General features: G+C 40.5%; 1 protein-coding gene across 4 annotated transcripts in view; it reads right to left on the reverse strand.

Annotated features, from left to right (window-relative positions):
* The window catches only part of YTHDC1 (YTH domain containing 1), a 33,126-nt gene extending 30,326 nt beyond the window's left edge, over positions 1 to 2,800 (reverse strand). For 2 of the 4 annotated variants that reach the window (XM_036763121.1, XM_036763118.1), the window contains exon 1: positions 2,481 to 2,800. In XM_036763121.1, the coding sequence (XP_036619016.1) occupies positions 2,481 to 2,508 (28 nt within the window). In that variant the 5' untranslated portion in view covers positions 2,509 to 2,800. The remainder of the gene's footprint in view (positions 1 to 2,480) is intronic. The other 2 variants (XM_036763122.1, XM_036763120.1) reach the window with 2 other exon arrangements.
* Between the last annotated feature and the right edge of the window lie 23,026 nt (positions 2,801 to 25,826).

Consider the following 25,826-nt stretch of genomic DNA (forward strand, 5'->3'; position numbering starts at 1 on the left):
TGTACTAGCTGTGTGACTTTGGGCAAGTCACTCAACCCCAATTGCCTCCAAAAACAAAACAAACAAAAAAAAGAAGTGCTACTGAAATTACAGGAAAGCGTATATGTGGGCTGGGGAGAAGAGGGGGCAGGAGTAGTCAAATAAAGCTGAATGAAAGTAGAAGAACCAGAAGTTGGGCCTAAAGGATGCCTAAGATTTAGATGAATGAGGGGGAAGAGAAAGATTATTTTAGGCTGGAGAACATGAGTAAATGGCACAGAAATGATAACTATACCCTTCAAAGAAACAAAAGGAGACTCCAGGGGGGCTTTATTAGGGAGCAATGAGAGATAAGATTGGATAGGCTGGGGGAGAGGAACATTTAATTTTTTTTAAAGGCTGGGGAGAGAAAATATTAAAGTTGTTTTCATGGAGATTACTCTGGTAGCAGTTGTGGTGAGTGTTAAGAGATTGGAGTCAAGGAACCCAGGCTGAAACTCTTTCAACAGTCCAAGAATTAACATGAAAAAGGGATTGTGGCAATGGGATTTGTAAATGAGGACATAACCATGGTAAGAGATTTGATGAGGAAAGGAGAGAAAAGTCAAGATTTTTAGTCTAGGAGACTTGAAAAATGATGGTACCTTGGTCAACAATGAATTAATACTGAAAGTGAAGTGAGACAAGTCATCAAAATAAGAAAAAGTGCACCAGAGATAGATGTAGATTTAGGAATCCCCAGCACAACTCAAACAGTTGAAACCATATAACCAGAGGAGCTCTCCTGGGAAAATGTGTGAAGAGGGAAGCAAAGGGTAGAAAATAGAGCCTTAAGGGACATCCATTGTCAGAAAACAGAGAGCAGAGAAAGTTCCACTGGTGTAGTAGGCAGTTAATTAGGAAAAGTACAGTAGCAAGAAGCCAAGGGAGATCCCATTACCTACAATAGAAAGGGAAAGGGAATAAACATGTAGCTGGGGCCTATTATGTGCCAGACATTTTACAATTGTTATCTCATCTGATCTTCAACAACAAACCTGGGAGGTAGGTACTATTATTATCCCCATTTTACAGTTGAAGAAACTGAGCCAAATGGAGGTTAAGTGACTTGCCCAAGGTCACACAAAGCTATTAAGTGTCTGACTCTGTATTTGAATTCATATCTTTCTGATTCCAAGCACAGCTATCTATCTATGGAGCCACCTAGTTGCCTCTTGCAGAAGAGCAAACAGAGGCTGAGAATGATTTGTCCCATATCTTACAGGTAGCAAAAACTGTATACAAACACTGCCAGACCTTTTGACTACAAATTCAGTGTTCATCCTATTATACCACACTGTTTCTGTATTTTCAAAAGGAGAAGGTAGTCTCCTACCCCATGCCTCAAAAAGAATCGAAAATAGGAAAAGTCAAAGGTGCAAAGGAAGAAAGCTGGATTTAGTCAGAGGATCTAGGTTCAAATGCCTGCCCTGTCACTTACTAGCTGCTCAGCCTCAAACTGAAAGCAAGTCACTTAAAATTTCTGAGTTTCAATTTGCTTACCTGTAAAATGAGGTGGTTGGTCTAAATGACTACAAGTTTCCTTCCCACAATAAATCTATGATTCACAGATGTCAAAAATAGCAAAAAAAAAAAAAAAAAAGAGTACGGTGAGAGAAAAGGGAATTCTCAAAAGCTAAACTTGTATCTACCATATACATATCCTTGCTAAACTCAGCTGGGTTTTTTTTTTTGGCTTTCTGACAATGAAATGGAGGCGAGGAAAGGAGAAGGTAACCTTTGAAGTCATGAAAAGCACTAGGATGAAAAAAGCCACCATCGAATATAACTACAACACCTGAGTATTTGTGTATGTGACATACGTGTGTACGTGTATAGAGAGATCTGCCCAGTTACACCTAGACCAATAACTATTAATGAAATCAAAAAGCAACTAATCCTGCCACAATCCCGTTTGCTTAGAATACTCTAGACAGAGGTGTGTATTCAAACAGATTTAACAATCCTTCTGAGGAATTTCCCTGGCACAACCAAGGTCTTTATAATCCGCTTTTTAACGAAGGGACGGGGAAATCTGCCTGGGTGAAGGAGAGGGTGAAAAGGAAAGGTCAGGTGGAGAATCTACGCAGCAGGCCTCCACTGGAAACCAGTAAAATTCTCTACGCCTCCCTTTCTTTCTCCAATCCCACCCCAGGCAAAAATAGAGCAAAAAACTGCTCACGGCGCATAAGGGCCTGGAAGGCAGAAGGGCAAAGAAGGTTTAAATGGAAGAGACAACGATTAAAAAAGGCCACGCCAATCGAGGGCTGGTAGGCCTGTTCTCCTCCCAGTAGACGGAATCGGGAGTGGGGGCAGAGCTCCCCGACATTAGAAACCCTCACCCCAGTCTTCTGGAACGACGAGGACGTCCAGGGCCGGGGCGAAGCCACCAAGGCCTCCGATCCTTCCCCGATGTGCCCCCTCCCCCTCTCCAAGCGCCGTGCCCCTTCCTCCGCACTCACCTTTCTCCTCCCGGCTATCGGCCGCCATTGCCCCTAGGATGCAGCTCCTCCTTCTCCTCCTCCTCCTTCTCCTCCAGCTGCCGCCGCCTGAGCGCTGTCCGCGCGGCCGCCGCCGCCGCGCGCGCCCGTCCGTCCGCCCTCTCGCCTGCCGCCCCGCGAGACCCGGGCCTCCGCCGCCACCTCAGCCCCGGAGCCCGCGGCCGACTTCTCTTTTCGCCCCTTCCTCTCTCCCCACCTCCTCCCGCTTTTTTTTTCCTAAGGGCCTCAGCCGCTACCTTCACCTTAGAGCTCCGGGCCGGGAGGGGGAAGGGGGAGGGGAGAGGGAGGGGAAACAGATGGCGGCTGCGGGCGGCGCTAAAATGGAGCCTGGCTTCCTGCGTGAGACAATCCCGCTCCCACAATGCCCAGCGCTGTTTACGCTTCGTTCCTCTCGGCTAACGTCACAATGCGGGGAGGGAACGGAGGAAAGTGGGACGGGGTGGCGTTACTGCGCAGCCTCCTTTCCATCCCAGCAGCTCCGGAAGAAAGCCTGGGCTCGCCTCGGGCAATCCACCTCTGCTTGGCCTAGTCTGGTCGCGACGGCAGCGCGCGGGGCGGGGCCGGAGGTGCAGACATTCAGCTGGGCAGGGACTGGCTAGGCCCGCCTCGCCACCTCTTCCTCGGAACTCCTCCCAGCCCTCCCCCAGCTTCTCCCGAACAAGGGCTCTGACGTAGGCTGAGGGACTGGCGGCCGAGTCCGGATCTGGCCGCCCCGGGGTCCTCCCCCATGCGGGACTGGGAGGCCCGGGTCGAAGCTAGAGCTTCTCCGAGCCAATCGGCCCACAGTCCCTTTTGTTCCGACGCTAAGCACTATCCCCTCTGCGGCAGATCTTGCGCTCCGCCCTTCTGGTCGGAATCCTGACCCTGGTGCAGCTCAGCCGATGGCACAGATGGCACAGGCACGCGGCAGGTCTGCCAACTTGACCTCGAGTGTCCCTGGTGCCGCGGCTGGGCTCGCTGGTCCGCTCCGGGCCAATGGGAAGCACGCTTTTGTTCTCTAGGTCTGCGGGCTGCCCTGTTATTAACTACAATCGCCAGGCTTTCCTGAAGGGTTATTTACTTGCGGTCTCCCGATTTAGAATTAGCATTCCCCGAGGGCAGGGCCAGTTTTTGTCTTTCTTTGTATCCCCTGAGCCCAGCACAGAAAAAAAATCTCTGTGGCTTCTCCTAGCAACTAGACTCGGGCCTAGACTGTCAGTCCGCTAAAGCTGAAAAACTTGGGCTTAAAAGTCATCTCTGACACTTTCACCTGGCAACCTTGGGAAAATCGCTTGAGTTCTCTGTGCAGCTCTAAGCACTAAGACACTTCCTACCTGCGCAGAGTGTATTTGTTTCCTCCAATGAAATCACAAGTCTAGATAATACAATCAAAATACACCCCTTTGGTAGCACAGGAAAAGTGTAAGTGTCAACTCTAGATCTACCTCTGTTGCGGTCTAGGGGTGCTGGGAACCCAGAAATGCAAGGGTACAGGGCAGGGGTCTGTCTCAAAAGAACTCGGCCTCTCAAAACTTCTTTCAGTCCGAGTAGGGAGTTTATTAAGACACTGGTTGTAGTGGGCAGAAGATTCCTAGTGAGTCTTCGCTATTTGTGACACCAATACAAGCCATCCAGATTTTAAGAATCTCTGCATTTGATGAGGATAAAATTGGCATTTTTATACAGAAAAAGACTGAGAGAAAATCTGGATGGGATCAAGGAGTGGCAAGTAGCCTGGTGTGGTTCAGAGATAACTGAGAATGGGGCCTGGATGGGATTAAGGAGTGTCAAACTAATTGATTTACACATGGGGTAGGCGGGGTGGGCGGGTGCGCTGCGGTGGGATGGGTGCCTTGGGCAGAGACAACGGTGATCCGAGCTACTGAAACATATGGGAAATTCGGGGACTGGGTTGCTTTCAAAGACGTGGTCTTTTCTTATAAGGGGTTCATGTTGAATCCCATCCCCCATCACTTCTATTTGTTTTCTTTTCAGGAGAGGAAGGGAAAGTTCAAACTTTCTTAATGCATGTTTATCCAGGTGTTTACTCCTGATTTAGAACAAAATTATGGGGGATTACAACCAAGATCATGCTGGAAACAGCAATGGGAAAATATCAAAGATGTCTGAGTGCTGTGATATCTGTGATCTAGCATCTATGTATATATAGTGAGTTAAGACTTATAAAATTATTTAGAAGCAACCCTGTGGGGTTAACAACGTATTATGTCCCTATTATACAGGGTGTCCATAAAGTCCGTGTGCAATTTAAAATAGTTGTAACTTTGTTACAACAAAGAATCTGTGACAAGGATTAGAAAGCTTGATGTATCTAGTTTATTTTTGTCTTTAGAAACTTTATGTGTATTTTTATTTTTACAAATTCAACTTAAAAATTACTTATTTTTCAGGATTTCTGTTGACCCATGGCTTCACTAGAAGAGAAAGTAAACTGTGCTCTTTGGTTGGCTGAGCTAAAATTTGGTTGGCTGTCCAAATGTTTTCCACGAATCGTAATTACCGTTTGTATTAGTAATGATGGTGGACGTGTTGAAAATTAACAAGAACAATAAAAAAAATTAAGGGTTTCTTCTTTCTTTTGCTTTTTACAGATTCTTTCTATCACATTACAAAGTTACAGCTATTTTAAATTGCACATGGACTCTATGGACACCCTGTATAGAAAGGGGCTGACACCAAAAGGAAAAAGGAACTTGCTTTTGTAAGCAAGGCTAACCAGCATTTTTGTGTTAACTATGTGCAAAGTTAACTAAGTGCTGGGTACTCTAATAGTCTGGAGGATAAAAGTATTTTCATCCATTCCATTTAGTCACTCAACAAGCATTGACTATGTGCTAAGTACTTTGCTAAACTCTAGATATGAAGGCAAGAACACGGTCTCTATTCTCAGGGATCTTCCATTCTAATGGCAGAAACTACATGCAAAAAACTATGCAGATACAAAATATATACAGAGCAAATGGAAGATAATCTCAGAGGAAAGACTGGTTTCCTGGTGGGGGCAGGATTAGAAAATCTTTTCTAAAAGAAACAATGTTATAGTAGTTAAGTAATCTGGATTGCCCGCAAGGACATATTTAAACCACACTGTTTCAGAAACAATATTAATAGTATGCTCTCAAGTATTTTTTAAAATATGCTATGGGGGCAGGGGGCAGCTAGGTGGCACAGTGAATACAGCACCAGTCCTGGAGTCAGGAGGATCTGAGTTCAAATGCAGACTCAGACACTTGACACACTAGCTGTGTGACCTTCAGCAAGTCACCTAACCCCAATTGCCCTGCCTTCCCCCCTGCAAAAAAAAAATATATATATTATGGGAAAAGACTTTGAGTTCCAACTTGGAATGGCAAAAACACATTTTCTGACAGCTTCCAGCATTGGTAGCAGAGACTCTGCTTCTCATCCCATATGGAAAGACTTATGTATTAACACCAGGTCCCCCAAACTGTTAGCAAGTGAACCTCTTGGCCAGAAAAGGACATGGAGAAGTTTCTGACAGGGTAGAAGTTGGAGGTAGGAGGTGAGGCTGCTAGGAAAGGTAAGGCAGAGAGCATTTGAGGACCCGGGGTGAGGGGAGAGAACAAGTGCATGGTGATGTGGGAATATAAAAGAAGGATATTACAGCTCCTCTTTATGTGGCGTTTTAGAAATGGGAATTGAGGAAAAGAAGGATTTCAACTTGGTGGGAATGGAGGCGATTTTCTTTCACCTTTCCAGTTCACCATCATCTCCCATGGTGGTGGTGGGAACAAAGGGACAGTAGACAAAAGACAATGAAAATTTCATTTTCTGGCATGCAAGCTAGCAATGAAGACTGACAGTCTCTGATGTAAATAAAAGTAAGTCCTATTTCCTAACTGACCGCTCACCGTTAGTACCAGTGACAAAGAGAAGACATGGAGGTTACTATTTCCTTCAGAACTAGTGGAGTGACTTCGTGGAAAGTTAGAAAAAACTGAAAACCTTAACTGAACAAATATGAGTTGATGGGGGCAGGAGTAAGGGGTAAGGAAGAAAATTGTTATTTAATAAGTAGCACAAAAAGCCTGATTTACTTAGAGGGGATTTACCTTTTTTTTTTTTAATTTTTGCTTTCATGGCTTCATCTAAGATTGTGAAACTTCAGAGTTGTCTCTATTATACAGTCTAGAAAGTTAACATTTATCATTTTCTTGTACTCTGAACAATACTGAGTGAAATAAGCAAAACTAAAGGAATTTATTTGCTGTTCATTTGGGATTTTCTTGGCAAAGATACTGGAGTGGTTTGCCACTTTATCCTCCAGTTCATTTTATAGATGAGGAAACTGAGGCAAAAAGGGTTAAGTGACTTACAAGGATCAAAACATAATAAGAAGGTTGCCTTTTTTGTTTTTCGTGGTGATCAAATAGATGGGAAAGGAACTGGCAAAAAAAAAAAAATCCTTGTTATACCAGAAGCGAGTGAGACACACCACAGAGTATAAATTTTAAGTGGAGAATTTATTAGCCGGCAGCCATTGGGGTACTTCCCAAATCAATGGCCCCGTTTTAAAGTGAAAGGGTAGTTTTTATAGAGAATACAGGATTCAGTGCTTAATTATCTCTTGAAATGTCATTTTGCAGACTCGGCACGCCTATACCTTTTATGACCATGATCAAAGGAAACTCCTTAATAGATTGTAGATATAACATATCAGACAGCTGACTAAGTGTCAACTGAATTACAACCCAGAATCTCTGTGTCCAGTTTGCCATACATCCCACAACATGACTCATGAGATAAGAGCTAGGAACAGTCACATAATTCAAAAGAATATCTGGGGCTGAGGCTTTCATCCTTCAAGGCCATAGGCAGACTGAGGGATGCTCCAGCTGGGTTTGTTGAAACGAGATAGAGTTGTCTCTCAGCCCGCTCAGGAAAGAAACAGAGATTGCTAAGCATCAGGCCCTTCCCTTGGCCATACTCATACTCCCAGAACAGTCATGAGCGGGGGGGGAGTGTCAAGGACACCCACTGAACGCCAAACGGCAGGAACTAAGTCTGATTTTCTTACACAAACTGGGGTTTTTTAGTTAGGGGCTGGGGGCAGGGTTTTTCTAGCAATAGCTGGCTACTCAAGTATCACATCCTTGTTAATTGAAAAAAGAATGCTCAATACATCTTCCTGGCCAAGGCTAACTGTCTATGCTTTATGCCACACTGTCATAAATACCATTTTGACCTCTAGACCCAGATGAACACATGGTGGCCCTTTGGATCAGATTCTTATGTAGGTACAATAAGGTTCCACATAAAAGTCCTGTCACTTCCCTGCTGTTTGTAAGGACTTTTAATCTGTGATCAATAGTTTGTCTCCCAGAGAAATAGGATCCTTGAAACTGAGTGTTACCCTGACCCTGTTGATATCCTCTTGGGTCACTCTAAGGCACATTCCCTGGCTCATTACTCCCATTTTATAAGTGAGACAAACAAGAACAACCTATTTGAAAGTGTAGCTATGAGGAAGAACTATTAAAAAAGATTTCTAAAACATTCCACAAACAGAAAACACCATAGATTTCCTAAATAACAGTTAGCTAGCACTCTTCTATGGGACATTCACTGAAATAGACATCATGGTGATGAATTAGTTTGTCCAATGTAGTTCTTTAATCGTTGCTTAAAACATTTTATACGCCCTCCATCCCATTTATGGTTATGGGAAGTACTAGTAATCAAATTCATTAGATAGCAAAACAATAGGAATAGTGACTATACATGCTTTTTCAGAGGCAATGGAGTTAAATGACTTGCCCAGGGTCAGCTTGTGAGTGTCTTGAGTCTGAATTTGAATTTAGATCCTCTTGATTTCTGGGATGGTACTCTATCCACTATGCCAGGGGTGGGGGAACCTGTGGCCTTGAGGCCACATATGGTCTTCTAGGACCTTGGGTGCAGCCTTTTGACTGAGTCCAAGTTTTACAGAACTGACTTTTGGCCCCACCCCAATGGCTATTTCCTACACATGTATCTTTCTTTTTTGATAGTATTTTATTTTTTGCAATTACATGTGTGGAAAATATTATACTATTTTATATCATTTTTAATTTCAACTAGACCCAGAGCCTGAATTAATGAGTAACTGGATGAAGATCCAGGACCTGGGCTTCTTTGTTCTCTCTAAAAGCTTGCTCAGGAAATACCCTTACCACTGTCAACAAGGCCAGATACCTGTTAGCCATTAAGGGATGAGACCCTAAACCCAAGAGAGACTACCTCGCTTAATATTAACTGACCTTTGTCAACATTCTTTCCATTAAGGAAAATCCTCTTCTTGTATCATGGTTAACATACATGGGGGGTCATAAAAAATGAGGTCATACAGGCTTGCTAGGTCTGCTAAAATAACCTATATAAGTTTTCTCATTGCTTTGTTCAGACAGCCAGAGCTTGTGCTCTGACTCCTTGTACGTACAAGTAAGCTAGCCTAGCTATGCTTTAAGGGAAAATAAAAAACAACATGGATTTTTCTATCACCCAGCTCTGTTGTTTCCTTCAACCAAATTTTGAGGTTTAACACATGTAAAGACAATTTTTAACATTCATTTTACAAAATTTTGAGTTCTAGTTTTTCTCTCCCTCTCTCTTCTCCCCTCTTCCTAAAACAGTAAGTAATTTGATACGAGTTATTTATGTGTAATCATGTAAAGTAAAAGAAAAACAGACCAAAAGGCAAAAAAAAAAAATCAGAGAAGATTTATAAAGAAGTGAAAATAGTATGTTTCAATCTACATTCGGATCCCATCAGTTCTCTCTCTCTGAGTGGATAACTCTTTTCATCATGAGTCCTTTGGAATTGCCTTGCCATTGTCGAGAGGGGCTAAGTCATTCATAGTTGATCATCGCACAATGGTGCTGTAATTGTGTACAATGTTCTCCTGGTTCTGCTCATTCCACTTTAAATTAGTTCATGCAAGTCCAGGTTTTTCTGAAATCTGCCTGCTCATCATCTCTTACAGCACAATAGTATACCATTACATTCATATACAACAGCTTGTTCCACCATTCGCCAACTGATGGGCCTCCATTCAATTTCCAATTTTTTTTATCACCACAAAAAGAGATGCTATAAATATTTTTGTGGATGTAGGTCTTTCCCCCCCTTTTACGATCCCTTTGGATGTAGTATTGCTAGATCAAAGTTTGATTCCCCTTTTGGCATAGTTCCAAATTACTCTCCAGAATGATTGGATCAGTTCACAACTCCACCAGCAGTTCAATATTGTCCCAATTTTCCCATGTTCTCACCAATATTTATCATTTTCCTTTTCTGTCGTATTAGCTAATCTGGTAGTTGTGAGGTAGTATTTCAGAGCTGTTTTAATTTTCATTTGTCTAATCAAAAGTGATTTAGATGATTTCTTCATATGATTATAGATAGCTTTGATTTCTTCATCTGAAAACCACCTGCTCATATCCTTTGACCATTAATCAGTTGGGGAATGGCTTTACACACATATCTTTTACAGGCAGGATAAATATATAGCAAGTATGATGGAAGCAGCCCTTAAGTAGTTTCAGATTTGAGCTAAACAGATCCTAAGAAACCCACTCAGAATACAATAATTCACTTTATGGAGTGCTTTACCATTTACAAAGCATTTCTCTCACAACAACTCTGATAAGTAGGTAGTGAAAATATCAATATCCCCATTTTACAGATGAGAAAACTGAGGCTCAAAAAGTTGAAATGACCTAAGGGAGCACAACTAGTCATTCGCAGAACCAGGACTAGAATTCAGGTCTTAACAGTCCTAATTCAGTAACCTTTCCACCATACAATGCTACCTCTGGCTCAGAAGTCATTAAGTAATGACTTTCAATTCAAGGCCCTAGTAATTTAGGAAGGATTCCTTAAACTGTGTTATCATAATGTATAAAGCTCAGATTTCTGACTTGGCAGGTCCAAAGCATTATCTTCAGGGACTCTTAGTACAAATCTTTGCCACCCCAGAATTTCTCCAGGGAACATTATAATTGGACTCGTTTTGCTTCTTCAGGAAGAACCTTCGCTCAAATAAAAACACTTGTGCTAAGAAAGGCATTAAACATAGAATAGGTTTAATTGAAGATATAAATGAACTCCCAAAATACTCATTCAAAGGCTGCGAAACAATAAGAGAACCCCTGCATATGAGCTCCATTTCCCTACCCATACATATGGCAACAGTTTGTGAGAACTCAGAGCACCACACTTTCTAAAATCACTGACTCTGGCGGGTCTAATAAAGGCACAGGCTAAGGGCTTCTTTCTACTCACTTTCTTCTCTCTGAGGTTTATGTGGCTCATCCTTTCTAGTGAACTTGTAATGGCAAGCAAAGTGGGACTTCTTGCTGTTTTTTCTTTTGGTTCTTCTTTTGGTGCTTCTCAGCACCAAGCAATTAAGTGCCTTTGATTGAGTCTTTGATCACATCAAGAGTTTTTGATGACCTGCTTAAGTCACAAGAAGTTGTGACCCCTCTGACCTTAAAGAAGTGTATATATACTTGGAGGTTAGCATTTTGCCTTTGGGGGGCTCACTCATTGGAAGAGTGTGTGATTTGAAAAGATGAGACTCTGGGTAGCCGTTAAGGAGCACCCCCAGCTTTGAAAACCCAGATGCTGGTGCTTCTCTCTCTGGTGATTATGTATGTATTGCTATAGACAGACAGTTAGAAGCCCTGTCTGCTGATTTGTGTTATTTGCTCTGTTTATATCCTTTCTGCTTGTAATTCCTGTTTGTGTTTTCTCTGAAGTTTAGGGTGCTGACTTTTTCCCCTGAACTAAGTGAATGATATATGTATGTTTAATCAAAGTGAGATTGTAAACCCTTAAAGTTGCTTTTCTTAGAAAAGCAGATCAAAGAATTCGTGCTAGCAGCTCTCCTGTGTATTGGTGTTGTTGGCCTTATACCTCCACAGAAGCTGCTAGTAACATTGTTGCTACAGACCTCTGTCTTTGCACAGTGCTGACACTTGAACATATTAAGTCCTACCTGACTAGTTCCAAGCAAGCTAACTCCCCAATCTGTGCTTTCCTGAAATGGCTTATTGACATTCACCCTACCTTTCTTCCCTCCAGCCAGTTTTCTATCCTACATGTTCCAACCATCCGGAAGCCACTTGTCTCATGTTCTTACACCCTCAGGCACCTTTCCTCCCAAACTCTTCTTCAATTCACGAAGAGCCATCGCTACCATGGCTAGAGAAGTCCATCTCAAGATCTCTGTTTAGCCACTACTTTTGACAAGGAAAACAAGAGGCAGGCAGAGGTACAGAATCAAGCTTTCCTGCCTGAATCCCTGCTTTAACTACCACATGGTTGGGAGTATTTGCCATGTTGCCATTACGAAAAACATCATCTCCTTTCCATCCCCTTCATGAGTTACAGTTACCTCAAGAGTCAAAGGAAGAAAGAAAGCTAAAAGACAGAGTTACTCCTTTATTACTAACAATTTAGTCTGTGACTCTTCCTGCATAGTGATCAATATGGGAATTGCTTCTTCTTAAAGTGCCCCTTCCTAGCACTGAGCTACATGTGTTCCCAGAAATTCCCAGAGAAGGTCCTGAACATGCTTAGTGAGTTGGCTTCTATGTACTCATTTGCACATATACTCTATGTGGTATAACCTCAGTGCAACAATGACATAGCCAGGGCCAACATTCTTGTGAAATAGTTAACACGTTTTCAATTCTTCTTACTTGGGTCCTATAGCCCCTGTATGAAAAATAGCCATATGAGGTAACTGTGACCTCATTGCTTATATAGCTTAAGAAACTGACCCTGGACCTTCTTTTAGCTGAGTTAGGAGAACTGAATTTTGTTCTTTCTTTTCTGTCTCAGGCAATGCACCCTTATTTGGTCAATGAGTCCTTTGGTAGATAGCAGGGCACAATGGAAGGACCACTGGTTTTAGTATGGGAATCTGCATTCAAATTTTGGCCATGCCTACTTCCTACCTATTTGACCTTGGGCAAATCACTTCCTCATTCTGAGCCTCAGTTTCCTTCCCTGGAAAACGAGAACTGACTAGACTACCTCTAGGTTCCCTACCAACTCTATATCTAAGATCCTCAGCTGAAAAAAAAAATGCTTTCCATTTGACTTTCCACCTCTAGTTATTCCTGATGTTCAGAAAAATCTCAGTAAAGGATACAAAACACCAGATTTTTGAAGGGGGTAAAGTTGGTAGCTATTGCCACTAACCCTGACCCAAAAGAAAAACTTATATCCCCCACACAGGTGTATCTGGGTAGTTAAACTCCTTAACATAAGGTACATACTTATTGAAGAATGGTTATTCAACTTGTTTAGAGCTAATTGCTCATGTTACCACAATCTCAATGCAGTTTCCCCCCTCTCCCTGTAGTCATATGTCTTAAGCTACACATTAGTTTATTTCACAATAAACAAAAGTTAAGGAGCTTCTCTCATGTTTTTGCTTGACAGGCCCAAGTATCTAGTGTTTCAGACAACAAGCAGGCACAGATGTTCCCTCTTCTGGGTTCAGGACTGCCTCTATATCACTTTTAAAAAATTGGTAGAAACAGCCACAGCTGCTACATTTATTTTACTTGGAATAAATCAGCATTTACTCTTATTTACCTTGCTCCCAATGGAGAAATCCTTCACTCTATATTGTCTGCTGTATATTCTTTGAAATGGCAAAGAATTGGAAACAGAGAGGTTGCCCATCAATTGGGGAATGGCTGAATAAGTTATGATTTACGAATGTGATGAAATACTATTGATCTGAAAGAAGTGAAGATGTGACTAATTTCAGAGGAACCCAGTAAGACTTGAATGAATTGATATGAGGCAAAATTAGCAGAAGCAAGAGAATAATTTATATAATAACAGCAATTTTCTAAAGACAAACAGTTTGAAAGACTTAGGAACTCTGATCACTACAATGACCGTTGGTTGAAAACAAACCATAAATCTAAAAAGGTTTTTCAAAAGAATTTTATTAAGTTGGTTCAGCAGAAGAGATAACCAGAAAAAGATTTTGATCCCTTTCTAATCTCTGTTTAAGTCTCACATTTTACAGCATTCAAACAAGGTCATAAGGATAAGCAGTGGATTGGCTGGCATGTAAGCAGTTAGGTGGTTTTCCAGAAAAGGGCAATTTCTAGATAAGGTTGCTTGAGATGTATGACAGCAGGTAAGTATAATATTCAATAAAATTTGAGCAAAACCAAAACACAAGTTTCTAGGGCAGACTCAAAACAAGCAGTCTGGCTTCTCTGGAAGGTCTTTGGTGTCAGCATGGCACCAGGTTCTAGGTTAGATATAAAGCTAGGTTCAAGCAATGTTAGTAAATAATTACGTATTTTCCCATGATTCCAGATGACTTAAGAAGAAACATTCTACCCACATTCTGATTGAGAGGTGATGAACTCAAAGTGTATATGTGTGTGTATGCACACGTGTATATGTATATGACCAACATGAGAATTTGTTTTGTTTGACATGTTTTTACAGGGTATTTTTTCCTTCCTTAATGGGGGTGGGACGTAGGAAGATAAATGGGAAAGAGAGAAATGGATTTTTGTTGATTGAAAGTCCCATAGCCCATTGGCAGGTGACCCTCTTCTCACTGGTAGAAGTTATTTCCCCATACTCGTGTGAGGATTGGCAAGAGTAGGAGAGAAAAGAACTCCTGGCTCTTGAGTTTCTACAGTTTCTTTGGGCTCTTCAGTCTCTTCAGGTTCTGAAGTTCCTTAAGATACTTTTGGCTTTCTGCTTTGAGAAAAGAGATGGATCATGTCAAATCTCACTTCCAGTTACTGAAGGGAGAATAATACTCTGTGAAAAAAACTAGCGTAAGAGGAGCTAACAATCTCTATCATATCCCTATCCCCAGCCTGCTACACTAGAGACTTCAGGGAACTTCTACTTGGATGAGATCTCAACTCTCTCTCTCTCTCTCTCTGTGTCTCTCTCTGTGTCTCTTCTTTCCTCCTCTTTATGTTCTCTCTCTCTTTCTTCTTTCCTCCTCTTTCTGTTCTCTCTCTCTTTCTCTTCTTTCCTCCTCTTTCTGTTTTCTCTCTTTCTCTCTCTTCTTTCCTCCTCTTTCTGTTCTCTCTCTTTCTTCTTTCCTCCTCTTTCTGTTCTCTCTCTCTTTCTCTTCTTTCCTCCTCTTTCTGTTCTCTCTCTCTCTCTCTCAATCTGTTACTTTGCTGTATCAGTAAGGCAAGATTCATGACCTTGAAGATGACCGTGAACATGCCTGTATAGTTCATAATTGCAAAGTATAAGAAATTCGCTAGGTAGAAGGCAGGGGAAGTATAACATTTATTTAGACACCAGAGGATCAAATCTCAGAACCAGTAATTCCAATTTGATATAACAGTAATTGTATTCCAAAACCAGTAAGTCCATCTCAAGGTAACAAGAAAATTATAACACAGTATTACAGTAAGGAACCAAGTCATCCTGTAACCTTCCCCCCTGCTGGGACCTCACTAATCCCAACTGCCTGCTTGCCTGCATTCTCTCTGTCCTCAGTTCTCTGGTCTCCACAGTTCCCTGGTTTCCACTGTCCTCCCTGCATTCTCTCTGCAGCTCTGTCAACTTGGAGTTTTTACTCCTTCAGGTGAATTCTGAATTCTGACCTTACAATGGCTACCTTCTGGGTATATATACCCTTTTTAGGGCCTGAGGGTGTAACAACAATGTTGCTAGCAGCTGCTGTAGAGGTGCAAGACCAACAACAAGACCAACAACACCAGCACATAGGAGGGCCACTAGCATAGGTTCTTTGATCTGCTTTTCTAAGGAAAGCAACCTTAAGGGGTTCACAATCTCACTTCAATTAAACATACATATAGCATTCACTTAGTTTAGGGGGGAAAGTCAGCACCCTGAACTTCAGAGAAAACACAAACAGAAATTACAAGCAGGAATTATATAAATAGAACAAAATAACACAAGTCAGCAGACGGGCTTCTAGCTGTCTGTCCAAGACATTATATACACAGTTACCAGAGAGAGAAGCACCAACATCTGGGTTTTTCAAAGCTAGGGGGCTCCTTAACAGCTACCCAGACTCTCCACATTAACACTCTTCTAATGAGTGAACCCTCAAAGGCAAAACGCCAACCTCTGAGATTATATACACTTCTTCAGGGTCAGAGGGCGTCACAATCATGTGACTCAAACCCATGTGAACTAGGCCTTCTTTTGATGTAAGCAGGTCATCAAAGACTCCCAATTCAATCAAAGATTCCTCAGTGATGACAAGCACTCCAAAAAAGACAACAAAAGTCCCTCTTTGCTTGCCATTACAGAGGGCTTCATGCCCAGTCATAAAAAGGGTGTAGGCCTGGAGCTTAGCACCTAGCAAATAAAGAGTTTAGGCCTGTCTACAAACAAACCTCTAATCAAGTTTCCCTTAACTGGGCCCACCTGAGGCCTATTTAATGGGCCAGAAAGATCTTTAATCACTGATTGGCATCACACTTGCTCCCAATGGAAGAACTCTTTCCTTTGTATGTATTTTCCTCTGCATTCTTTCTCTTATTTCTGTTTTGCTATCAATTTAGATAAATAGGTGTTTTGCTACCTGCTGTGTGTGTCTGTTGTAGAATTGGTATTTTGTGAGAAAGAGGATTAAAAAAATAATGATTAAAAAAAGAGGATTAAAAAAATTATCCTCCCTTTCCCAATTAAAGAACAGTGATCAGAAGTTTAGTTTGAAACTGAAAATCACATCCTGGGTGGCAGAAGCTTTGAGAGCTCTCAGCCTAGAGATGGTAAGGATAACTGATTAGAAAGAGATCAGAGAGGACCCTGAGCTAACACTAGTCTCAGGACACTGTTGCATTACACATACACAGCTTGAGGTTGTAGTTCCAGGGCAAACAGGAATGTTTATGATTTGTCACAAGGCAGCAGGGTCCCAGGTAGCAGTTCCAAGGCAGAGAGGAACATAAGCGCTCTGTCTGCAGTGGAGCAGGGGCCCTCCCAGGGTAAGGCCCAGAACACAGGCCAGGAGAGCAGTGAACACACCCTTCCCAGTATCACACCGCCTTGGAAGCACCAAAAACTTATAGACCCCCGGAACTAACTCAGAAAACAGCAGCACAAAAAAAAATGCTGAAGTTTGGGAGAATGCCTTCCCACCCCCAAGTGAGAAGACCCCAATTTTAACATGAAGTTCAAAGTCAAGAAATATACTTGGAAAATGAGCAAACAACAACAACAAAAGAACTTGACCATAAAAAGCTACTAAGCTGGTAGGGAAGACCAAGAGGAAAACTCAGAAGAAGACAACAATGAGAAAACAGACATAAGCAAAGCCTCAAAGAAAAATACTTATTGGACACAAGCCCAACAAGAATTCCTAGAAAAGTTAAAGAATGAGATAAAAGTGGCAGAGCAAAACTGGGGAAAGAAATGAGAGTGATGCAAGAAAATTATGAAAAGAGAACAGCTTGGTAAAAGAGGCATAAAAATTCACTGAAGAAAAGAACTCCTTAAAAAGCAGAATTGGCCAAATGGAAAAAGAACTAAAGCTGACTGGAGAAAATAATTCCTTAAAAATCAGAATTGGGCAACTGAAAGCTAATGAATACATGGTACACTAAGACACAATAAAACAAAGTCCAAAAATGAAATACACACACACACACACACACACATACATATATCTTATATGAAAATGTGAAATATCTCATTGGAAAAATAATTGACCTGAAAAATAAGTCAAAGAGAGATAATGTAAGAATTATTGAACTACCTGAAAGCCATGATCAAAAAAAGAGCCTAGACATCATCTTTCAAGAAATTATCAAGGAAAACTGCCCTGATATTCTAGAGCCAGAGGGTAAAATAGAAATTGAAAGAATCTACGCATTGCCTCTTGAAAAAGATCCCCCAAAGAAAACTCTTAGGAATATTGTTGCCAAATTCCAGAGCTCCCAATCAAGGAGAAAATACTGCAAGCAGCTAGAAAGAAACAATTTGAGTATTGTGGAAACAAAATCAGGATAACACAAGATCTAGCAGCTTCTCCATTAAGGGACTGAAGGGCTTGGAATATGATATTCTGGAGGTTAAAGGAGCTAGGATTAAAACCAAGAATCACCTACCCAGCAAAACTGAGTATAATGCTCCAAGGCAAAATATGGATTTTCAATAAAATAGAGGACTTTCAAGCTTTCTCAATGAAAAGACCAGAGCTGAATAGAAAATTTGACTTTCAAACACAAGAATCAAGAGAAGCATGAAAAGGTAAAGAAGAAAGTGAATTCATAAAGGACTTACTAAAGCTGAACTGTTTTGTTGACATTCCTACATGGAAAGATGATGTGTGTAATTCAGGAGACCCATCTCGATATTAGGGTAGTTGAAGGGAATATACATATATATATATATAGACAGAGGGCACTGGGTGAGTTGAATGTGAAGGGATGATATCTAAAAAAATGAAATAAATTTAAGGGGTGAGAGTGGAATATATTGAGAGAGGGAGAAAGAGAGAGATAGAATGGGGTAAATTATCTCATATAAAAGTGGCAAGAAAAAGCAATTCTGTTGGAAGGGAAGAGGGGAAATGAGTGAATCTTACTCTTATCGGATTCAACCTGAGAAGGGAATAACACACACACTCAATTGGGTATCTTACTCCACAGGAAAGTAAGGGGAAATGGATAAAAAAGAGGGCATGATAGAAGGGAGGGCAGATGGGGGAGGAGGTAATCAAAAGCAAACACTTTTGAAAAGGGACAGGGTCAAGGGAGAAAATTGAATAAAGGGCAAGAGGATAGAATGGAAGGAAATATAGTTAGCCTTTCACAACAGTGAGCATTGTGGAAGTGTTTTACATAATGATACATGTGTGATCTATGTTGAATTGTTTGCCTTCCTAGGGAGGGTGGGTAGGAAGGGAAGAGGGGAAAGAATTTGGAACTCAAAGTTTTAAAAGCAGATGCTCAAAAAAAAGGTTGTTTTTTGCATGCATCTGGGAAACAAGATACGTAGGGAATGGGGCATAGAAATCTATCCTGCCCTACAAAAAAGTAAGGGGAAAGGGAAGTGGGGAGGAGTGGGGTGACAGAAGGGAGGGCTGATTGGGGAACAAGGCAATCAGAATATATGCCATCTTGGAATGGGGGGGAGGGTAGAAATGGGGAGAAAATTTGTAACTCAAAATCTTGTGGAAATCAATGTTGAAAACTAAAATATTAAATAAAAATGATAAGAATATGCCAAAAAAGAAAAGAGAGCAGTTTGGTAAAAGAGGCACAAAAATTCACTGAAGAAAAGAACTCCTTAAAAAGCAGAATTAGGCAAATGGAAGCTAATGATTCCATGATACATTAAGACACAATAAAACAAAGTCAAAAAAAATGAGAGAGAGAAGGATAAACAGAAGAAAATAGGGTGGAGGGAAATACATGGTTAGTAATCATAACTGTGAACATGAATGGGATGAACTCACCCATAAGCAGATAGTAGAATAGATTAGAAGCCAGAATCCAACAATATGTTGTTTATAAGAAACACACTTGAAATGGAATTAAAATAATGAGCAGGAGCAGAATCTATCATACTTCAGATGAAGTCAAGAAGGCAATTATATAGCAATTATATCTTAGGCAAAGAAAAAACAAAAATAGAACTAATTAGAAGAGATAATCAGGGAAATGGCATTTTGCTAAAAGGTACCATAGACAACGAAGTAACATGAAAATTTTTTACAGCAAGTTCTCTGATAAAGGTCTCATGTCTCAAATGTATGGAGAACTGAGTCAAATTTATAAAAATAAGTATCATTCCCCAATTGACAAATGGTCAAAAGATAGGAGCAGGCAGCTTTCAGAAGAAGATATCAAAGCTATCTATTGTCATATGAAAAATGCTCTCAATCACCATTGATCAGGGAAATACAAGTTAAAATGACTCTGAGGTACCACCTTATGCCTATCAGAAATGACAAACACTAGAATAGATATGGGAAAACAGGTACATTAATAAACTGTTGGTGGAGTTGTGAACTGGTCCAATAGTTCTGGAGAATAATTTGGAACTTGAATTCCTTAAGGAACTTGCAACTTAACAGGAGTGATGCTAAAGCTTACACAAGAAAAGTAGTGAATTATCTGGCAGATATGCTAATTGAGTGTTAACTTAGGACCTTGGTCACTGGCATCATTCACTATTGGAAACCAGGGGAAGAGGTTTCTCAGGGGTGTATTTTTGGTCTACTACACATGTAGTAAGATAGCTTTGAGAATTGATGTCTATAGCTTGACCTCTGGATTGAATATCGTAACTTTGGGAATCAATACATGATAATTCAGGGGTTGCAAGATAGTCCTGTTTTAACAAGAGAATTTCTTCAGAGGTCAGCTTGTTCTTGTGATGGGGAAAGATAGTTTATTTTACTGGGGACTGCTCATGAGCCACTGCTAGGCATAATGTCTTTGGGCTGGGGAGAAAACTGTCAGGAATAGTGTTTTGAAGCTAGGGAGAAATGCGATCTTGGAATTGGGGTCCAAGGACAAGCACCCAAGCACCCCATCAGATGGAATGCTAAGCCTGGAGTCAGGAAGACTCATCTTCCTGAATTCAAATATGGCCTCAGACACTTACTAGCTATGTGACCCTGGACAAGTCACTTATCCTTCTTTGTCTCTGTTTCCTCATTTGTAAAATGAACTGGAGATGGAAATGGCAAACCACTCCAGTATCTTTGTTTAAAAAAACAAAACAAAACCCAAAAGGGGTCCTGAAGAGTTGGACAGGACTAAAACAGCTGAACAATCGCAAAAGATGATCAGCTATGAAAGACTTGGCTACTCTGATCAATACAATGATGAAAGAGGATTCCAAAGGACTCTTAATAAAAAAAAATGCTATCCACTTCTAGAGAGAAAATTGATGAATTCTGAGGGCAAATTGAAATATATTTTTCTTCTGGAGGAAGGGAGGGAATTTAGAATTCAAGAAAGAATTTTATAAATAAATAAATAATAAATCGAATTTTAAAAAATCCCCTAGACTAATAATATTTATTTAAAGAATATTTATTTATTTGCTTTTTGCCAGAGCAATTGGGATTAAGTGACTTGCCCAAGGTCACACAGCTAGTACCTGTGTCAAGTGTCTGAAGCCAGATTTGAACTCAGGTCCTCCTGACTCCAGAGCCAGTACTTTACTCACTGTGCCACCTAGCTGCCCCTAAAGAATATTTAAAAAAGAAGATAGATATAATTCTAGCCCTGTACCCTTTCTCTATGAAGAGAACAGAGTGGCCAAACTTCTGGCCACTTTCCCTTCTGGAAAGAAATAGAGTCCCTCTTTGTGAAGGATGGGGAGAGAAGAGGCTAGAGATGTCTATTCTGCCTCTCTTCAGGCCACACAGCAACACCTTCCCCCTCCCCCATGCAACCTGCGGGGGATAGCCTTACTATTAGAAAAAAAAAAGTTGTTGCATGGTCTATGTGAACCCAATCATCAAGGAGCCTTTTACTGAAAGGACCATGTGCCACAATATATATTATCATAGGCAATTGCACATGTACAATGATGATGAGATGACATAAAACAATTAATAAATAAAGGTTTACAAATTGTGTACATTGAATGCTGATGAGTTTTTATTTTGTGGAACTACTGAAACTGATAAAGGGGAAAATTGTTACCTGATTTCACAAGGTGGAAAAGTGTGAATGGAGATATAAAGGTGTTTCTTTCAGACTCCTGAAAATGTTCTGGGTACAGTTAACAAAGACCATGAAATAGATGTAAAGGTTTGCCTTATCTGAACTGAGTTTACACTTTGAGGTGAGCTTTCCTATTTGAATGGACCATTTCGTGCCTCATTAAGGATCAAAAACTTTGAGCAGAATAATTTAGACCAGTTCTTGAGGAGCTCATTTGCAAGATAACAGAGTCCAATGTGCTTCCCCCCGGGCATACATTGTTTCTATATCTTTTTCCACTCATTAGGTGAGCTCTCTCCCCTGGGGACCTAGCCGTGTACTAGGAAGAGAGATCAAATTTAAGAGTTAGAGACCTTATCCTCCACAGTTTGTCAAATATTTACATTTTTATTTCTTCAGGCTAGGTCATAACCAGGCAATAACCATTTGTCCAATAATCACTAAGCAGCTGTAGGTTTCAGGATTGCCTTTTAGAAAAGAAAAAAATATATATACATACATATACACACACACACACACGTGTCACACACACACACACACACACACACACATTTTCAAAGTCTCTCCAGTCAGTCCACATAAATGAGTCTGTGGGGTAAAGGTTCATAGATAATCTATGCCCTGGAGGCAAGTCCTTTGTCTCTGCTAGCAGCTCAGTTTGAGCTGTATTCCAGGATACAATTGAGAAATAAGAGAGAAGGCCCTGTAGTCTTTGACATTCCACTAAAAGACCAAAAAAAAAAAAAAAAGGCTAAAGAAGTAAGGAAAGATGTAACAAATAGGCCACCCTGAACATCTGGAGTCTGTTAAGTAAATGAAGATGTCAAGGACTCAGGTTCCTAACCCTTTTTATGTGTCACAGACCCCTTTGGCAGTCTGGTGAGACCTATGGACTCCTCAGAATCATTTCTTTGATTGTGTGAATTAAATACATAAGAATACAAAGGAAACCAATTATGTGTCAATAAAGATGTAATTCTCTATCAAAGTTCAGGAAATCTGAAATCTATCCACCCACTGTTTTGGGTCCATGCACTCAGGAAGAACCCCTACTCTAGCTAAATTTTCCCTGTCTTGGTTACACAAGAGTTTCTATCCTCTAAAACCTAGATGAGCAACTTCCAACCTCGCTCACCTTGTAAGAATTTGGTCAAAAGATAGTTTGCCTCTTACCAAACAACAGAAAACTATTAGAATTCCTAGTGGAAGACTGGTTCTTTGAATGTCTGCCAAACTAGGTGGGCACTTGGCTGGCTCCCCCTCTTTCAGGATGAATCAGCAATTATTCCCATGTACCTAATGAATTACTTTCGATATGGCCCAACTAGGTCACAATATAACTATACCCATCGATATTGTCTGAACTGCCTCATATTCAGCATCCCATATGTATATTTCTTCATGTGTATATTTGGATGAGATTACTCAGATTTAGGGCACTTGATTGATCAAAGAGGCAACTTCCAAACCACTTCACTTTATTGTGGGAATTTTTTATCTTCTTTTATTCTTCCTGCAACTTTTGGTTAATATAGCCAAAACCTGTCCCCTGGGATATGAAAACTTATTTGAGCCTTAAGTATTCCTTAGATAAGAAGCTAGGGGAAGAATCTCAATTGTCCCTGACTCCTGGGCAACATGTAAATTCTCCTCTTCACTCAGCCTAATTGTAACTCTTCCATTTATTTATTTATTTATTTGAGGGGGGGAAGGCAGGGCAATTGGGGTTAAGTGACTTGCCCAAGGTCACACAGCTAATGAGCCTGTTGAGTGTCTAAAGTGTCTAAGGCCAGATTTGAACTCAGGTCCTCCTGACTCCAGGGCTGTGCTCTGCTCACTGTACCACCTACCTGCCCCTTTGTGACTCCTTTAAATGTAGTTTAATCTGTAACCTGTTTTAGTTTACCTATTATTTGACAAGGTTTGTTTCCTTAGAGGATGTATGAGATTTTGAGAGTTTAACTAAGTTTTTCAACTTTTAGGACACTGAAAGAAATACAGGATTTATGGCCTAAGATGAATGTCACTGGCATAATCTTTTCCAAAAGAAATCTTGTTAGATATCTAATGATTATTCAGGTTTTCTCTGAGACCTGAACCTATGCTTGAGTATAATAATAAAACCTAAGTGCTCAGTGGACAGAGCGCCCGGCCTAGAGTCAGGAAGACCTGGTCTCATATATTTACTAGCTGTGTGACGCTGGGCAAGTCACTTAACCCTGTTTGCCTCAGTTTTCTCATCTGTAAAATGGGCTGGAGAAGGAAATGGCAAACCACTCCAGTATCTTTGCCAAGAAAACCCCAAAAGAGGTCATGAAGAATAAGCCATGACTAAAACAACTGAACAATAGCAACAACAAAGTTTTTGCCTCCTTAATTTCTGAGTTCTGGTAAATATATATTTGGCATCAGTTACACATGAACTCCGAGAGTTTGGCATCAGTTACCTACCATATGAACTCAGACAAAAGATATTTCTCCCATAACAACAGACTCCTTCCCAGAAATACAAAATCTCAGGGAATCCTGTGAACCTTTGATCTAGAAGTCTATAAAATGGTCCTACCAGGACACTGATTCCCCTAATGAGAATAATGGGTCTTAGATCAAGAGGAATCTCTTTAGGTTAAGGAATATTAGTGATCAGAGAAGATGTGCCACCTAGTATTGAATGGTTACAGGTGTTTATGATAAAGTTTACATATGTGTGGGTTTTGTAGTTTATTAGGTACTTTGCAAACTATTGTATCTAACCATATACTCAGGCAATTAAGATAAAAGGTATAAGATTATAGGCTACCCTTCTGGAGTATTATGACTACTCACCACTTTTTCTCTGTGGTTGTTGAAAGAATAGCATTGGGCCCTTAGGTAGTCATTACAGTCCTAAACCATCGTATGGGTCAGGGCTTCAGGGGTCAGCATGGGTCTGGACCTTACAAAGCTCCAGGGACAAACTAACACTTCTATTTTTACTTCAGTTTGACTCAAGGTCCAAAGTATTTTACTAATCTAGGATCCTTTCAGTATTCCAGGTCTATCACCTTCTTCCCCTTTCCCAAGGAGATTGTCTTGTCTAAAAGCCTTTTGGCAGCTTTTTGAGTTGGCTTGGTTTTAGATAGGAACCTCCTAGGGTGGATTCTGGGCAGCACTAAGCTCGTAGCCCTGTTCCTAGTCCCTTCACCCTTTTCCAGACTGCATTGTTCTAGTCCTAGTCATATAATGTGGATTAAGAGATACCGTAGCCATGCTAGAATTCAAGGTATGTGCACCCAGAATAATCCATAACTAGAATAAACCACTATATATTTTTTGAAAATGCCACAAGATAATTAAAATATATTTTTACATGAACAAAGTTAAACAAAGCATCTCTAATTTTGAAATATACCACAGAGTAAACAAAATAACTAAAGTATCAGAGTCAATGTGAAAAGAAGGAACAATGCAAAATTTCCCTCAAAAGCATTTTTCATTTTATTTTTTTCATGTTTCCACATTAGTCATGCTATGAAAGAAGAAGCAGAACAAAATGAAAAACCATGAGAAAGAAAAAAAAAGAGAAAAAAGTGTGCTTCGATCTGTATTCAGACTCCTTAGTTCTTTCTCTGGATGTGGATAGCATTTTGGGTCATGAGTCTTTTAGAATCATCTTAGATCAGGGCTGTCCAAAATGTGACCCGCCTATAAGCATAGAAATTTACATAAATGCTTTGATAAACAAAGCCGAGCTACTGCAGAGCTCTCACTAAAATAGCAAATCAAAATATATTGTCTATCGTTTCAATAAAAACCTAAGGTTGGACAGCCCTGGTCTTAGATCATTGCATTGCTGGGAAGAGCTAAGTGTAACAAAGTGGGTCATCGCACAATGTTGCTGTTACCGTGTACAGTGTTCTGGTTCTGCTTACTTCACTCAGCATTAGTTCATGGAATTCTTTCCAGGTTTTTCTGAAGTTCTCTTGCTCACCATTTCTTAAGGAATGGTAGTATTCCATTCCATTCCATACATTCATAAAACACAGCTTGTTCAGCCATTCCCCAATTGACGGCATCCCCTCAATTTCCAATTCTTGGCCACCACAAAAAGAGCTGCAATAGATATTTTTGTACATATTGATCCTTTCCTCTTTTTATGGTCTCTTTGGGATACAAACCTAGTAGTGGTATTGCTGGATCAAAGTGTATGCAGAGTTTTATAGTTCCAAATTTCTCTTCAGAATGGTTGGATAAGGTCACAACTCCACCAACAATGCATTAGTGTTCCAATTTTTCCAAACTCCAACATTTATTGTTTTCCTGTTTTGGCATGTTTGCCAATCTGGTAGGTGTGATGTGGGACCTCAGAGTTATTTTAATTTGCATTTCTGTGATCAATAGTGATTTAGAGCATTTTTCATATGACTACATATAGCTTTAATTTCTTCATCTGAAAACTGCTCGTTCGTATCCTTTGAGTATTTATCAATTGGTCTTGTATTCTTGTATACGTAATGTCGATTGTATTCTTATACTTGTATTCTTATAGATTTGACTCAGTTCTCTATATATTTTAGAAATGAGGTCTTTATCAGAGACACTGGTTATAAAAATTGTTTCCCAGCTTTCTGCTTTCTTTCTAATCTTGCT

Source organism: Trichosurus vulpecula, chromosome 6 (genome assembly GCF_011100635.1).
Source record: "Trichosurus vulpecula isolate mTriVul1 chromosome 6, mTriVul1.pri, whole genome shotgun sequence".
Lineage (NCBI taxonomy): Eukaryota > Metazoa > Chordata > Mammalia > Diprotodontia > Phalangeridae > Trichosurus > Trichosurus vulpecula.